General features: G+C 39.8%; 1 protein-coding gene across 5 annotated transcripts in view; it reads right to left on the reverse strand.

The window, feature by feature from the left end:
• Positions 1-17457, reverse strand: part of LOC111872684 (solute carrier family 41 member 1) — a 40808-nt gene that overhangs the window by 16704 nt on the left and 6647 nt on the right. Inside the window, exons 1-5 of one of the 5 annotated variants that reach the window (XM_033754783.1) lie at positions 15070-15720; positions 11099-11242; positions 6070-6341; positions 5336-5515; positions 1409-1553 (exon numbers count right to left, since the gene is read on the reverse strand). In XM_033754783.1, coding sequence (XP_033610674.1) covers positions 1409-1553; positions 5336-5515; positions 6070-6341; positions 11099-11123 — 622 coding nt within the window. In that variant the 5' untranslated portion in view covers positions 11124-11242; positions 15070-15720. Of the gene's footprint in view, positions 1-1408; positions 1554-5335; positions 5516-6069; positions 6342-8241; positions 8336-11098; positions 11243-14061; positions 14407-15069; positions 15721-17457 lie in introns of those variants that run through there. The other 4 variants (XM_023866802.2, XM_033754782.1, XM_023866803.2 and 1 more) reach the window with 4 other exon arrangements.

The following is a 17457-nucleotide window of genomic DNA, read 5'->3' on the forward strand; positions in this document are numbered from 1 at the left end:
ACAATTATGCCCAACAACACCTGAAGCTCGCCAGTGACCGGATGAAAACTCGGTACGATAAACTGGCCAACTCCGCAGGTTACGACGAAGGCGACAGAGTTTGGCTCTACCGCCCAATGCGCAGGAAAGGGAAATCGCCAAAACTACAAGCATCCTGGGAAGGTCCTTACAAAGTAGTGACCCGGATAAATGATGTGGTATACCGAATCCAGAAGACCCCTAGGTCGAGAATGTTGGTTGTACACCTGGACCGGCTCGTGCCTTATCATGGAGCTGCTCGAGACGAGCAACCATAAAAGGGGGGGAGATGTAGCGGTTGGAAAGCAGAGCAATGGGGAGAAGAGAAACAGTAGCAGGACAAAAAGAAGATGCTGCAAGAACAGCCTCCAAAGAAAAGGAACGGGGTGCACCGTTAGGCTATTCAGGACGAACAGCCTTAAGGAGGGAGCAGTGTGACATGTTGCGCAACGGAGAACCCCTCCCTACCCAGCAGTGACGTGGCGGGTGAGTCAGCGCTCCATCCCCCACCTCCTCCGCACTGTGACATGGCACGCAACACCGCTGTCGACACGGCACCAGCCAACAGCAGTACCGATTACATAACAGGCAAGCGCTGCAACTATATAAGTGAACCACACTGCCTACGAGTTGAGTTGAAATATAGCAGCAGTCGCGGTAAGAAGACCCGAAGGCGTGGTTACAAGATTTTATGTGACAGTGTGCGGTAACTAAGAAGTCAGCGAGTGGAAGACTTATTGTGTGCTTTCAAGACTTTGTGTGCTTTCAAGACATTGTGTGTGCTGTAGTACAATTATATTTGGAGTGTGTAATTCACAGAGACTTGTATAGCTCCCGCGTTATTAATACGTCAAGACTCTTGAAGATAGTGTGAAGAGATTTGGTTGTAGGGTTTGTTAAGTGTGGAAACACGTAACATTATTATAATTAATTGTAGCCGAGACTGGTAGGTTGTTAAACAAACCAATTAACAATCCGAACGGCATCTTCAGTAATGAAACATGTTACAATATGTTCTGAGATGAATCTAGTCAACATCAAGGCAACTAACTTCCTTAAATCCATTTCAGTGTTATTTTTCTATCAAAGAATTGATCTTCAACGTGATAGGTTTCAGTATTGAATTTTGTATATATCCTTAAATGCAAAATGATAGGTCCAGTTTATTTTCCACAGTTTCATGACTGCAGACAATCTACAAATTCTCATATCCTTCAAAAGATCTGACTAGTTTGTTTAAGGCTTTACTCCTGTTTCTTACTTTTGTGTTGGCCAATATGCAACATGACTATTCAAACAAGTTGTATCAACCTTACTCCTAGCTCAGACACTACAATAATTAAAAATATAGGGCCACCAATTATAAATTGTAGCTATGAAGTGATATTACCTAACAAAAGGCTGGCTATGGATGAGGTAATGATGCTGCAGGAACATAGAAGCAGTGTGTGACTAAGACTAAATTCTTGTTGTGTCACTGCCACCATTGCTATGGCAACCACAGCAGACATCAATCCCACCACAATTGCTTGACACTGAAATATAGGTATCAAATCCTGTAATGGTTATTTGCAAACTGTTTCATGTACAAAAAGAAAATTCATAATAAAACTGCACTATGAATAACAGTATTGTCACGAGACACTGACTACATATGGGACATACATTAACAATTGGATTTATTTGACACTGAATGGTCATATTTACAAATAATTACACAGTTCACAATATGCACTATCGTTTCATAATGTGTTATATGATTCTTGGTTGGTTCCTTAATGGCTCTGTCATGACAGACACATCGCTAGGTTGTGGGTTCTGATAATGGATACTTCTGTCAGCCTGCAGTTTCTTGTCTTATCACTTTGTTGTGGACTGATGAGAAAACACCACTTCCACACTTCTTTTACTGTTACACACTTATGTGCCTCTCAGGGATTGGTTTTGATCTCACCTAGTAATATATGCCTCTCTGATATTTCTCCAAGTCCAAGATTCTTTTAGGTGTCACGTCACACTACTCCTTCTCTAAGGCTGCTCATCCTGAGAAGACTACAGGCATACTGTCATACCTCCACTCTATGGGGGCCTCCTTATTATGCCTACGACTGCCTTTGTGAATGGTGCCAGAACACCATATTGGCCCTACCTCTTGTCCTTCTTCTTTGAACACTGTCCAGCCTTAAATCCCTGTAGAATCAGCCCCATGTGGCCATCATGCAGCTGCTCCTTCCTTCGTGCGGTACATTCTATCTCCCATGGTCCTCTAGCATGTGTCTCCGCTAGTCTGCTTCTACCACTGGTGGTCTCCAGCCATCCTAACAGGCACCTCCATTTGGAGTTAACCCAGCACCCTCACCCTGCATACTTGAGCTCGGTGGGCAGCCTTGGAACCTTGTCCTGCTAGATTACTCACCGCTTCCAAGGGCTTCCCAGCCACACTGTCATGACTCTCCTACACCAAGTCAATACCACATCACTTCTGACCTTCATATGAGGGGAAGAATGGGATGATCTACACAATAATCAGTACCACTAGCACCTCCTTCAGGATGGAGAGGGTCTACCTTTATGCCATCTGCAGAACGTATGGCCAGGTCAATTCTCTCTTGGACAGTCCTGCAACAATGTCTGGCCTGATGATCGTCATGGACGCCCCAGTGTCAATGGTCATGAGGTATGACTTTTCCCCTATCCAGCCTTTTCATTTAGGCTGTCATTGCCTTCCTTGTCAGCACTTCAAATGCATAACAAAGGGGCATGAGTAATGACATCAACACCTTCTTTGTGCCATTCCTTACTTGTGTCTCAGATCCTGGTAAACATCCTCTCTGGTAGTCCTTATGGTGGAATACCTGTGGACAGTCTCTCCCAACATGGCTGATGCCTTGACACTGCTAGCCTTTGCATCACCCAGTCACTGTACTTATCCCTGGTGGCCATGGTCCCAAGGGCACTGGAGCACTTACCACACACAGCCTTGCTGGTGGCCCAGCTGCTGCCTTTGCAGCCTCTGGTCTCAAGGCCTGGCTGAGGGCCTTACTGAGCATCCTCTTTCCACCCATAAAGAGGGCCAATTTCACCTCTCATCCCTTATCCTGTAAACAAATGCACAAGCTGTATCACTCTGAATGAAGTACTGGGGCAGTCCAACAAGAGCCTGGTAGGATAACTGTTCAGTGATGGCTGAGTCCTAGCTTTCAGTTGGGAATGGTGTGCTGTGGCCAGTTCGCAGCCCCATAGTGACCCTCAAGCACCTCAATGATGTCTTCATAACTTGTTTGCACAGGGACACTATACAGGACATCAAAGGCCTGACCCTGCAGGAGAAGCAGTAGGTGTGTCACATTCTCCCTCACTGCCCAGTTGTTGTGCTCTGCCACAGCTTCAAACTGGCAATGAACCAGGTTCCAGATAATAGGCCCATTGAACTCTGGTGGCTTTATCATATCCACTTCAGTTCCTGTTTTCCCGAAACCTCCATACCCTGCTTGCGTTTTGACTTCTGACAGTTTCATTCTGAAATCCCTTCTTGTGACCTCCAGGAGCATTTTCATCACTTGTATGCCTAGTCATAACCCTTGCATTTTGCTGCCAAGTTGATCATGAAGACTCTGGATATGCTCATCAATGGATGCCCTTCATTCATTCGCTAATCATTTCTTTGAATTCAGTCTGGTCAGATGGCATGGTGCTTATGCAGCTTCCATCTTTTCTAATCCAGTTCTTATCTCCTCTTGACCAGACACTATTTCAGCTTTCATCTTTTCCAGGCTGGCCCTCATCTGGCCCTGGTTGAACTCCATCTTGTCTTGGTTAGTACACATTGTTGCCTGTTGAGTGACTCTTGACTAGATTTTGGATTGGAGATTGGATTTACTGACCACTTTAACACACAACTTGTAACTACAAGTAATTATGGTGCCATCATTAATTTCAACACTTTACAAACCACTACAGCACATGTTAAGTCTTTTCAGTCTGCTTGGACTAGTCGTTTCCTGGTAATAGAACTCAACAATGGAGATTCTTCAACTGCACCAACAAAGTATTCTCTTCACAGACTCCATTACAATTGACTAACTTCAGAGTCAGATTTCAGAGTTACAACTGACGGTTTGCTGCCAATGAGTTCATCTTGGCAACAAGCCCCTTGAGACTCACAACCAGTAATTTTATTTTCCAACTGTACACTTGGAGTTATTGTCCTTATGCAACAACCTCTCTGACAAGAGGATGGGTCTGTCATTTACAATTGCTGCTGGTCCTTGCCAGTGCCATCATTCTCAGGTCTGAGTCCAGCAGGGTGGTCCAGTTATACTCCCAGGCACTGGGCCCTCACCCAGCCTGGTTTCCCTCTATCGTTTGTAATACGTCAGTTAACAGTCAAACCAGTTCTCCCCCCCCCCCATCTCATTTTATGTACGCAACAACTCATAATCCACAGCTCAATTATCCATTCACACTTACGACACCATTCTCACGTGATAGTCACTACACACAGGATTCGGTTTAGTAACTGAATTTACTAAGACACTAAATACTCGTACTGACAGATAATTGCACAGTTCACAAGCATGCACTACCATTTCAAAATGTACTTAATCACTTATGATAGGCTCCTTGCTGGCTCTGTCATCACAGACACATTGCTAGCTTCAGGGCTTTGACAATGGGGAATCTTCTCTGTATATCACTTTGTTGTGACCAACAAGAAATCATTGCCTCCAACAGTTCCTTAACTGCTGCACACATAATGGTCATTGGAGATTGTTGCTTGAATTTACCTAGCAATGGATTCCTCTGCAACATTACCCATAGGTGGCATGAAGCCTAAAATTCAGATATCTAATCTGAATTTTAGGCTTCATGCCACCTATGGGTATAGTGTGTCAAGAAACTTTAGTTCATGTAACATTTACTTGGATACAAGCAGTATTTGTGTCATTCCATACAAAAGCAAACTGAGATGTTGTACCATAATAGAGCAGTAATGCAGAATATACACTGAAACCCCTATTTACACTGTACTGGTTCATTAAATTGGTTAATCAGTGGGTAGGCTTGTGAGTTTAAAAACCTACAGCCAAGTACCACAGTGAGATAGCGATTTCAAACTCAGTATCTTGCCAGCCTTCATACAAAATCAGTCCATAATAAGAAAGAAAGGCCAGTATAATGTATTAAACAACACGTCTAAAAAAACGTTTACTACTATATGAAGAAAGATAAGAACACACACTAAAACTGGATTCATAAAATACTGGAAGTAAATAAATTTGTATTTGTCAGTGATGAAAGTTTCATAGTAAAATACCTGCACTAATGTTAAATTTCCTAAGATCATGCTCCATTGTTCCTTAGGGTCATCCATATGTCCTAAATTAGCTTCTGTAGATAATCTTGATGCGAGTGTCATTTCTAAGTTTCCCTTTAGCCCTAGAAGGGATGGTACAAGGATGATGATTTCAGGCACTTTCATAAACACTTCCCAATCCTAAAATAAGAAGAAAAACTTCACACTTAAATTCACATATATGCCACAGTTCATGGATCACTCTTTATACTTTTCAGTGTGCAAGAAATTGGATGAGTGCATGAGAGAATCTCTGAATAACTGAATGGTAGGATGAAGAAATAAATGAATTGATGAAGGAATTAATGAGGAAATGTATGGTTGGGAGAATGGGTGGTCAGTAATTTCATCTGTGAAATTTCTATTGATTAACAGTTTAATTTGCAGTAGTAGTACTGAAGATACAACTTTGTGTCATTTGCAGACTGCTGGCATTTTATGTGGTCATTTTCTTTTATAAATTACACTTCCACATCTCCTTGAAGGTGACCTTACATGGTCAAAACATGTTGTCGAAGAATCATTTATAAAGAAGAGGCAATGTAGCACACCAACAGTCTATGAGCATGACAAGAAGTTGCACCTTCAAGCCTGCCCCTACAAATTAAAATATGACCAAAGATTCAAATAGGAAACCAGTACAGTATAAACAAATGACATTATTATCACTTCAATATCTATTTTAGGAGACTTACTTGAACATGATCTAGATAGAAGCCTGCTCCAACCATACCCATACCAGCAATGAGAAAAGGCACCACAACTTGACAACCAATACTTATGTGTGTCTCAGCAGAGGGCGTGGTGGAATTAACTTTGCAGTGTTCTACAGTGTTAGATTCAGGGGCCAGCTTCACTATCACATCTGGTAAAGGTGAGTCCTCTGCAGCAGAGGCAGGAAGGGTAGCTGTGTCTGTCGGAGCAAAAGGGAACTCCTTGTTATCTTGAGGTCCCATCTCACTTCCCTCTTAAAAGGAAGAGAAAACAGTTGCCTTGTTTTATACTGCTTCATAATAAAATACTCTTGGAATGTGATAAAAAAATTTAGACCTATTTAAATTAACAGCATTCACTTTAATGCAAACTACTTGTTGTCAAATCAAGAGTGGTGGGGAGATTGGGGAGTAGAGTATTGTATGTGAGGTGATGGAAGAATGAAAGAGCTGAAAGTAAAATTTGGCCAAGATGTACAACCACTTCTGCACATTTACCGCTGCGTGAGTAGTCACGGGAGGGGAAGAAATTATAGAAGGATGATTCTTTAAAAATTCTTCCAGCCAGTAGATCCACCAAATACCACTGCTAAAAGTATACTATCAGCTTCAACAGCCATAAATACAAAACTCAATATTATATTTAAGCATCCTGTTGCATTCTATATGATATATGACATAAACACCGTCCAAAGTGCAACAATTTATTGTAGTTCTTTAGTCTTGCCCTCTTCTATGCTACATGTTTCGGCCGCAAACGGCCATCATCAGGTGTATACACTTACGTAGCTGTTACACTGCACTTAGTTTAAAATTTGAAATCATGAGTCTTCCCAATTGTTCTTTTCGTTGTTACTAACAGGTTTCGATTTATTAGAATCTACTGCGCTGATATCTGTCTGATTTGTGCATTGTCTTTGTTACCTACACTCGTCAATTTTGATTATTATGAACTGGCACTTTTAAAATCTTCAGTTCTAATTCAAAAATTCTTTTAAAAATTAAAATTCTCAGGGTTACTCGCCCTATGTCTGCAGTGATGCAGCGGCTACTTCTTGTTTTCAGCACTGTTATTCTGTGTAGGCTCACTGTGTGCATGCCGCTGCTTAAAAAAAGCAGCGGCATACACATATAACAAAACTAAATACTACTAATTTTTCCCAACCCCCTTTCTTACTACCACAGTCTATCTTCAACCATCCCCCCATCCATCCAACAGATCATATTCCCATTAATTCTGAAAGCTATCTACTGTATTACTGGTGTTAATTCTTATTACAGCATTATTATTAATATAAAGCGTTTCTGTCATCTAAAAGCCATTTAACAATGTTTAAAACACATCTTGTTAAAATGCTTCCTAACACTTGGCACTACAGAGTTTTTCCAAGTCCATAAACTCAGCAACCCTGTGTGTTATACATCACTGTCAGATTTTTTTATTATTTTTTTATTGCTAGTGGGGTGGGACAAGTCCCTTGTACTGTGGCCACTTCTGGTCTATTGTACCAGCCCCTGATGAGAGGTGAGGGTGATTGTCGAGCAATAGGTGGAATGAAGAGTGGCAGAGGAAACTGAAGTACTTGGAGTAAACCTGCCCCAGCACAACTTTGACCACCACAAATCCCACTTGACCAGAGCCAGGATCGAACCCAGGCCGCCACGGAGGGAAGCCAGCGACTAACCACTTCAGCTATGGTACGGCCATTGCCAGAATTAACACATTTCTTAATGTTTGAAAGAGAGACAGACACACACAGTAAAAACAGTTTTAAAAATACCTATTCAATTGTGTGCTCTGTTCCAGTTCTGCTGGTGCTGAACTTATTCAAGAATCTATTAAAGTAACTGCCCACAAAGTAAACACAGATAAAACCAAGTGTATGAATGAACATGCCAGGATATCAAAACATGTGACAGAATTGCAACATCCGAATAATTAATATATAATTTGAAAAAGAAATTTGATGTCTCTGAGGCCATCAGTAATGAACAAGGATAATGTTCTGGAGGAAATAAAGATAAAAAGCACAACATAAAGTGTTTATAATTTTTCAATATAGAAGGTTATTTTCGCCTTTCAATTATTTTATCCTAAATAAAGTAAGTACGGTATTAGTTCATATATACATATAAACTTACATCCGTACTTACTTTACATATTTGTACATGGAGTCAGGGCAGCTCAGTCGGTATAGTGATCGGCAACAAGCTGGACGGCCGGAGTTCGATTCCTGGTGAAGTCAAGATTCTTTTCTTCTCCACAGCGTCCAGACTGGCTCTGGGGACCAAATTAGCCTGCTGTCAAATAAGTACCTGGGACTCTTTCCCCGGGGGAAAAGCGGCGGGGGCGTGAAGCTGACCACTCACCTCCATCAAGTATCAAGGTCAAGAATGTTGCAGCTATACCTCCATTCTCCCACATGTTTCACAGCACAGTGCTTAATCAATTAAGCACAAGGACAACTTCACCTTTACACATATATATTCTATACGTACAGTTAAACGGATATGCACAGTCTTGATACAGTCAACTCCCGGTTATCAGGTATCCAAGCAATCTCGATTTTAATCCAACCAGCAAAATTTTAAAAGATAATTTACAACATTACAAAAGGTCAATTAATTCTGTCCAGTGTGACTGATGGGATCATAATTTACAATTTTTACGAAGTCATTCAGAAACAAATAGATGCTGCGCATGTGTTCACTCGCAATGCAGTATTTCTCCCAGACGCTACCAGTAGCACTACTCTTTGTCCTCCGTCACAGAAGGGCCAGCACAGCAGAAAACAGTTTAATTTATCATGTTACAGTACATGTATTTGAAATCTTTCACCCATCAATCTGCTGCATCCCTTATAAGGACTTACAAGCAAGAACCAAGAGAAAACTTATTGTTTTGACTTTGTACTGTGTTTCTGTAATAGATATTCTCATACAACCAGCACACCATATTCCCTATGCTTACTTATGGAGCTGAGCCCTTCTTGAGGAGAAGCCAAATCTGCAGCTACTCAAGAATTTCCCAGCATTTTATGGAACCCAAAGGTTCATTACCATGTTCACAAGAGCCCTCCACTGGTCCCTATCCTGAGCCAGATCAATCCAATCCATACCATCCCATCTATCTAAGATCAATTTTAATATTGTCCACCCACCTATGCCTTGGTCTTCCCAGTGGTCTCTTTCCTTCTGGCTTTCCCACCAATATCCTATATGGACTCCTTTTCTCTCCCATTCCTGCTACATGCCCTGCCCACCTCATCCTCCTTGACTTCATCATTCTAATTATACTTGGAGTTATGAAGCTCCTCATTATGCAGTTTTCTCCAGCCTCTTGTCACTTCATCTCTCATCGGTCCAAATACTCTCAACACCTTGTTATCAAACACCCTCAGTCTATGTTCCTCCTTTAAGGTAAGAGACCAAGTTTCACACCCATACAGAACCACAGGCAAAATTGTAGTTTTGTATATTCTAATTTTTATGTTTTTGGACAGCAGACGAGAAGACAAAAGGTTCTGGACTGAAGGGTAGTAAGCATTACCCAAGTTCAATCGCCTCTTTAATTTCCTCCTCAATCAGGTTTTGATTTGTTATTGCCGTTCCCAAATATCTGAACTGCGCCACATTCTCAAAACATCTGTTTTCTATTGTTATGTTATGATTTTGCCCTGCGTTTTGGTCACGAGACAGCAACATATACTTAGTTTTCTCTGTGTTTACTTCTAGACCAACTTCCTTACTTGTGTCAATTAAAGTTTCTGTGCTTTTCTTTATGGTATCTGTATTATCACCCAGTAGATTCAGACCACCGGCATAGACCAACAGCTGATGTGTCCCATTTAATTTCAGTCCCACTTGGTTCTCATGGACCTTCCTAATGGCATATTCTAAAGCAAAGTTGAAAAGGAGTGGCGATAAAGCATCTCTTTGTCTTAGACCATTCTGAATAGCAAATTTATCAGAAAAACTTTTACCTACACGGACTTTACTGTACATTTCGTTTAAACACATTTTAATCAGCTTAACTAGTTTCATGGGTAACCCAAACTCTATCAGAATACTGTACAATACTTCTCTCCTAACTGAATCATAGGCTTTCTTGAAGTCTTTAAATAGCTGATGTAATGTCCCATTGTACTCCCATTCTTTCTCCAATAGCTGATGAAGGCAAAAGATCTGGTCTGTAGTCATATTTCCTATACATGCCAGAAAACGAGGAGTTTACTGTATATGTTAACTGAATCTCTCTTAGACAAAAGGTGGACAGACAGGTGGGGATTGTGTTGTTAATGTCTCTTTTCACCTCAAGGTGAACATAAAGCGCATGATAATTATCAAACCAGTGAGATTCAAATCACATGGCCCTTGGTTGGATGAGCAAAGCAGCACACAAAGCTATCAGAGCTGTTGTTTGCAGTCCATTTTGATCACTCTGCCACCTGCTTGATCCCATCTTAAATATTTCATTTCTCAGAAACGAAGGCTACGGCTCTTGGGATTTAGATGATTGAAATGTTTGGTTAGGAATGTGGAGTTTAAATTACTGTGGAAGAATATGACAGAAATTCAGTGTGACAGAACCTCTTTGTTGGAAGGCTCCATCAGAAGAGTAAAACTTTCTTTCTGCTCACAGTCATGCTGAATTTGAATTTTTCCCAGGTATAAGCATAGTTACATTTCTTGCCCCACTTGGTTCCACATAACATGATTGCATTTATTATCATACTATGACTTGAAAGGCTCAAAAAATGACTTGTCCAGCGACTGAAGTCTATGTGTTGTATGACACTGACAGCATATCTTGTGGATACTTTTTCTTCAAAGTATCCTTGAAGTTGCAAATCTGATGGGAAGCATGGACACCTTAAAAGTTATGGGCAGGGATTTGTAACTCTTGTGCCTGTAAATTGCATAGCTAAGCCATTAAATTATTTTTCTAATCCACCCAGTTCCACAAAACTGCTGGAAAAACTGTCTGAAAATTCTGAATGATATTCCTTGCCTGTAAAGGTACACATTGGTGACATGAAATTGCCAATAGTATCCGTGTAGGCCTGGAATGTAAAAGGCTATCTTCTTCTCACAGAAATCTGAGGGCAACTGTATTACTTCCCTTCCAAGCACACACTCTTCTTTTTTTGGTGTACTGTTAAGAAGACAGAAAGGGCTTGTCAGAATAGCATGTGAGTTCTAGTATGTTTATTGTACCATATTCCCCAATGATTTCTCCTGGTAAGAAAAAACATTTACAAAAAGTCTTGTCTGTTAAAGCCACAGGTGTAATTCTGTGAAAGGCCTTCTGCTTTTCTAAATCCCATCAATAGGCTGCACTTTTGAAATTCCCTGAGCTAATAAAGTCCTACTATTTTTGTACGTGTATTTACTCAGACGTTGAGTTTATTGCACTGGATTCCTGAAAATTGAAAGAAGCCCTTCCAACATCAATCAAATCCATTCTAAATCCACTGAGAGGTAACTTTAAATAAGCCACTTCTCTTGATCCTTCCAAAATAGGAGTTGCTCTCCCTTATCCTTAATGACCTATCCAAATCACAATTCAAACGTCTTTGAAGGCACGAATGAGGCAATCTGAGTAGGTGTACTGATGTGTCTGGCTCTGCTTGTCCTGAAAAGCTTTGAGAGTCTTCTGCATATCATTCTGAGTCCATGAAGTGGCATTTTCCTAACTTGACTAAGTGAACCCAATATAAGGATTTACACCTGCAAGTAGGGAGTAGTACGCAATATGTCAGGATCTTTACTCTACAGTGAACGACCCTATTCAGTTAGTGCAGGCACCAGTAGACCATCAGCAGATTATAATGTAGGGTAAAGGGCGGAAGTATCATCAAATTAAGGTTGGAGCCCAGACATACAGGTCGAGATGTAATATAGAGGATAACAAACACTGGTTTACAAGTATTTAAACACTGAAAGTGTTAAAATTTATATGACTGAACCTGACAGCTTGACTATGCAAAATAGATTCATTCTTTCAAGTACTACAAATATCATATATCATCCTGACAATTTTGTTTTGTGAACAGTGCAAGCGAATGAGCACCATAAAAGTGAGGAAAAAGACACTCTCTAGCGCAGAGAATCAACATCTTTACCAGTTATATGCAACAATAAAACAAACTTTTTATATCTGTTTTTTTTTTTTCAAATTCAAAAATAGATCCAGATACAGGCTGGGAAACAACCATTGGATATAGAATGAGTCACAGATAAAAAAAAACAAGCATTCCATTCCCACAGGAACAAGTCAAGGCATTCATAATATAAAACAAAATAAAGAACATATCAGCCATATATACAACAAAACTCCTCCAGTATGGAACTAATGACTCATCTATTATTTCCATAAAATCCAGTACTTTATGATGTGGAAAAGTCATATTAGATAAATAAATAGTACAAAGAACTAAGCCAACATAAGAATAGAACCAGAATACAATTAATCTTACCGACTAGTACATACAAAATTCATCCACAGTATAGAATGGGTGACAAGTCGAGGCATTCATAATATAAAACAAATAAAAAAAAAAAAAGAACATATCAGCTATATATACAACAAAACTCCCCAGGTTTACAAAAACAACACAGAACCAAGACATCATATTACAGAACTCTCAAAGGTTTCAGGCGTCAGTACAAGCTCTTTTTTCATTTTCATTACTCGTCTATTATTTCATAAAAATCCAACACTTTAGGATGTGGAAATGTCATATTAGATAAATCAGAAGTACAAAGAACTAAGTCAAGACATAAGAATAGAACCAGAATACAATTAATCTTACCGACTAGTACATACAAAAATTCACCCACAGTATAAAATGGGTGACAAATCAAAGTGTTCACAATATAAAACAAATAAAAAAGAACATATCAACCACTCATACAACAAAACTCCCCAAGTTTACAAAAACAACACAGAACCAAGACATCTTATTATAGAACTCTCAAAGGTTTCAGGTGTCAGTACAAGCTCTTTTTTCATTTTCATTACTCATCTATTATTTCATAAAAATCCAACACTTTAGGATGTGGAAAAGTCATATTAGATAAATAAGTAGCACAAAGAACTAAGTCAAGACATAAGAATAGAACCAGAATACAATTAATCTTACCGACTAGTATACACAAAAAATTCATCCACAGTATAAAATGGGTGACAACTCAACAATTCTTTTAGTTTTAATTTAAACCACTTAATATCTTTATATAATTGCTTCAAATTTAGTGGGAGACAATTGAATAGTTTGATGCCCATATAATATGAGCCTTTCTGATATAATGATAAACGAGGTGAGGGTTGATATAGATTTATGTTGAATACCTGTCTAGTGTCTCTATTATGTGGATCAGATACAAAATAATACTGATCCATGTTATCGACCACAAAAGATAGTCGTGAATAAATATACAAAGATGACAGATAAGAATTTTTAGAGTAGTGAATATCGTTTGATGGTGGCTCAAAAGAGAGAGATAAGAAGAAAAAATTTAAGATAATTCTAGGTACACAAAGGGACAAAAAGGAGATTAATGTAAATAATGTTAATGGTATTTTGAGATGCATTTTGTAAAAAAAAAAAAGTATGAGATTTCAACAGCTCTCTGTAGTTATTTCCGAATCTGTCACTGTTGTTTACTATATGAATCCAGGGTCATTATTCTGCAAATTACACTTGTCCATGTTATTGTGGGTGATACTCGATGCTGATTTATGTCTTTGGAATGGAAATGTCATTGTTTTGGTCTATCTTTCACCATTTGAATGTTTTAAGCAAAATTTATTTCAGAAATATTACGCTTCTCAGTTCATATTGTTGAACGGTTTCTCATATTTGGTACAAAGTGGTTTTAACCGTCGATTTATAGAACTAGACATATTGTACTTTTAATACACTGACAACCGCAACTATGCCAAGCTTAGGAACTCCTGTATTTTCTCACTTTGTATAAAATGCGTTATATCACCAGTGAGCATTGCATGCAATTTATTTAATGAACGCCTAGTAATTAAGTGCTTAATTAATTAACTTTCATCATAGCTTAAAACCCAATTATGTGGTACACAATTGAAGGAACGTGACGTAGTTACAGATGCATGTGATACACATCAAATAAATTTCCCTCCGGCCGCCAATTCATTAACTTTAAATCTTCCAGTCATCAGTATCACAGCCTGGAATATGATAACTGAAATCGGAAAGGCGATTTACAAAGGCATAGTAAATATATTTAAGATTACGCATTTAAGAGTAAATGACAATGTTAAGCAGCCTTTCAACTTATGCTCAAATTGCCATTATACATTTTTAAGGTCTTTCATTCTGGTCCGTCACACTAACAAATTAACAATCAAGTTCCTTCCGTCAAATGTGACACTTTTTTAAGTTTTCCACCTCGTCACCACCTGCCTTACATGTTTCGGCTCACCACGGAGCCATCATCAGAGGCNCCATTATACACGTATGTTTACAACAGTTCAATTTGTTCCCGTTTAATGGACGAAGTGGAAGCGTATTTCAGGACATCACATATCCCGTACACCACGTGTTCGATTACTTAACATTGGATTAAAGCAAGACATTCCAGATTCTAGCAACACATGAAGGATCTTTTACTCCACTTTTGTACTGAAAAGTACACAAACTAGGACACTAGTTCGCTGGCCGTATTAAATAACTATCAACGGCGATCAATTAGGTGTGATTTTATACTATCAGACGCCATAGGTACATCTGGGTTCTACACGGAATGAACTACAGCCACCCGTTTATCACAGGTGAATCAGGAAAAGTAACGTGTTCGTATTCCCGCTAGTGATTTCGTAAAGAGTATGATGACTGTTATCACAACAAAACTAACATTAGCCTTGCAGGTCAAATACAGTTTCTTAGCTTGACTTCTGTCTACTTAGTCTGCATGTTATAGGGCACATAGGTCTATGGGACTTACCTCGAGAGGAGGGGGTCGGAGAGGGACCTAAATCCAGTAGGCGTATTTCCTCCGTTTTTTCAGTCCACGGCTTTACACCAGACGTCAAAACTGTTTTATTACGACTGGGATGTTCAATGGCACGTTATGCAAACAGTGACGTGCCTAGCTTATTAAGCTTGAGAAATTTTCTGCAGAATTTACAACATCACCTGAAACTCGATCCATTCTCGGGCCGAGTTCGTTACGAACTACGGCTGAGATCGATAGGGCAGACCAGGCCTTGTTAGCTCATCTCTTCCAGTCACATCCATGCGATCATTTGTCCCCCTTCAACCCAGTCCTGGGCGGTCCTGGGACAGATATAAGGATCGAACCCTGTACTTCGCAGGTGCAAGATAATCGACCCCTTCAATTCAGCATTATTTGCTCGAAAATCAATACTGCAGATTAGTTCCTTCAGTGCGAATGTCTACAACCGTACTTTTGGATGTCCAAAATTGCAGCACTCAAATCGCAGACACGCCCATATTTTTGTATGGCATTATTTACGAGCTCTCGCTTATGATAAACTCATTCATAACTTCGAATATAATTTATTTACGAAGAAATGCTGGGAAACAGTTATTGCAACACTCAAATCGCAGACACGCCCATATTTTTGTACGGCATTATTTACGGGCCCTCGCTTATGATAACTCATTCATAACTTCGAATTTATTTACGAAGAAATGCTGGGAAACAGATATTGCAACACTCAAATCGCAGACACGCCCATATTTTTGTATGGCATTATTTACGGGCTCTCGCTTATGATAACTCATTCATAACTTCGAATATAATTTATTTACGAAGAAGAAATGCTGGGAAACAGTTTACTTTCGTAAATGGTCACTTCATTTTATTAACACACACACATTATATGCAAGTGTACCTACGTATACATAACGTTGAGATTTTTTGTTATCACAGCAACAAAGTGTCCATCGCTTACACGCTGCACGAAACTAAATAACTCCGTAGCAAGCGAGGGGGTAAGCAGTCTTTTGTTTCAGTAAATCGTTACTATTCTATGAGAATTTATAATTTTGATGGGCATGAGGGGAGAGTGATACACTATATAAAGGGGATTTCCGACTGATTACTTATGCGTGTTATTCCCGAGATATGATGTATAACGCCTTCTCTCATGAACAATACGTCTGGGCCCCAGACTGTCATTCAGTAACACGTGGGATTGGAAAATAATAAAGGAGAAAGCGGGGTAAATTAGAGGTATGAAGGCTTATATAACAAATAATGAGACAGACGGCTGAATTCTCAATAGATGTTGCACCAATGTATATTTCGTATGTATATATGTATATGCGGTCTCTGACATACACTGAGGGTGTCTGAGAACAGGATGCTGAGGAAAATATATGGACCGAGGAGAGATGAAGTGACAGGAGGTTGAAGAAAACTGTATAATGACGAGTTTCATAACTTGTACATTTCTTCAATAAAATTGGAATGCTCAAGTCAAGGACGATGAGATGGGAAGGGCATGTGGAACGGATGGGAAAAGGAGGACTGCATATAGGATACTGGTAGGAGAGCCAGAAGGAAAAAGACCAGTAGGAAGACCAAGATGTAGGTGGGTGGACACTATTAAAATGGATCTTAGAGATAGGATCAGATTGATCTGGCTCAGGATAGGGACCAGTGGAGGTCTCTTGTGAACACGGTAATGAACCTTCGGGTTCCATAAAATGTTGGGAAGTTCTTGAGTAGCTCCACAATTTGCAGCTACTCAAGAGGGCCTCAGGTCCATGAGTGATATATGAGGGTAAGTCAATAAGTAAGTTACAAATGGATATAGAACTCAAACAAATAAGAGTAGGGATTTGAAAAATGCTTTTATTTCTCAACATAATCTCCCTGTACATTGAGGCACTTGTCCCATTGTTTCACAAACCCCTGAAAACCAGCAGCATAAAATTCTTTGGGCTGCTGTCAGAACCAGGTGGTGACTTCCTTTTCTACAGCTTCATTGTCAGGAAAATATTCAGCCGAAAGATGACGTTTAAGAGGGCGGAACAAATGGAAGTCACTTGGAGCAAGGTCGGGGCTAAGGCCGCGACACAGCTCAAGTGGTTAGTCGCTGGCTTCCCACCATGGAGGACCGGGTTCAATCCCAGGGTCTGGTTAAGTGGGATTTGTGGCAGACAAAGTGGCACTGGGGCAGGTTTTCTCCTAGTACTTCGGTTTCCCCTGCCAATCTTCACTCCACCAAATTCTCCATCATCATAATCATCTGGGGCAGGCTACAATAGGCCAATCAGTGGCCGCTGTGCCGAGTGGACCCAGTTGGACTCCACCCCCCTTAAGCATATTTAAAAAAAAAATTAAGGTCGGGTGCTATATGGA

Source organism: Cryptotermes secundus, unplaced genomic scaffold (genome assembly GCF_002891405.2).
Source record: "Cryptotermes secundus unplaced genomic scaffold, Csec_1.0 scaffold102, whole genome shotgun sequence".
Classification (NCBI taxonomy): Eukaryota; Metazoa; Arthropoda; class Insecta; order Blattodea; family Kalotermitidae; genus Cryptotermes; species Cryptotermes secundus.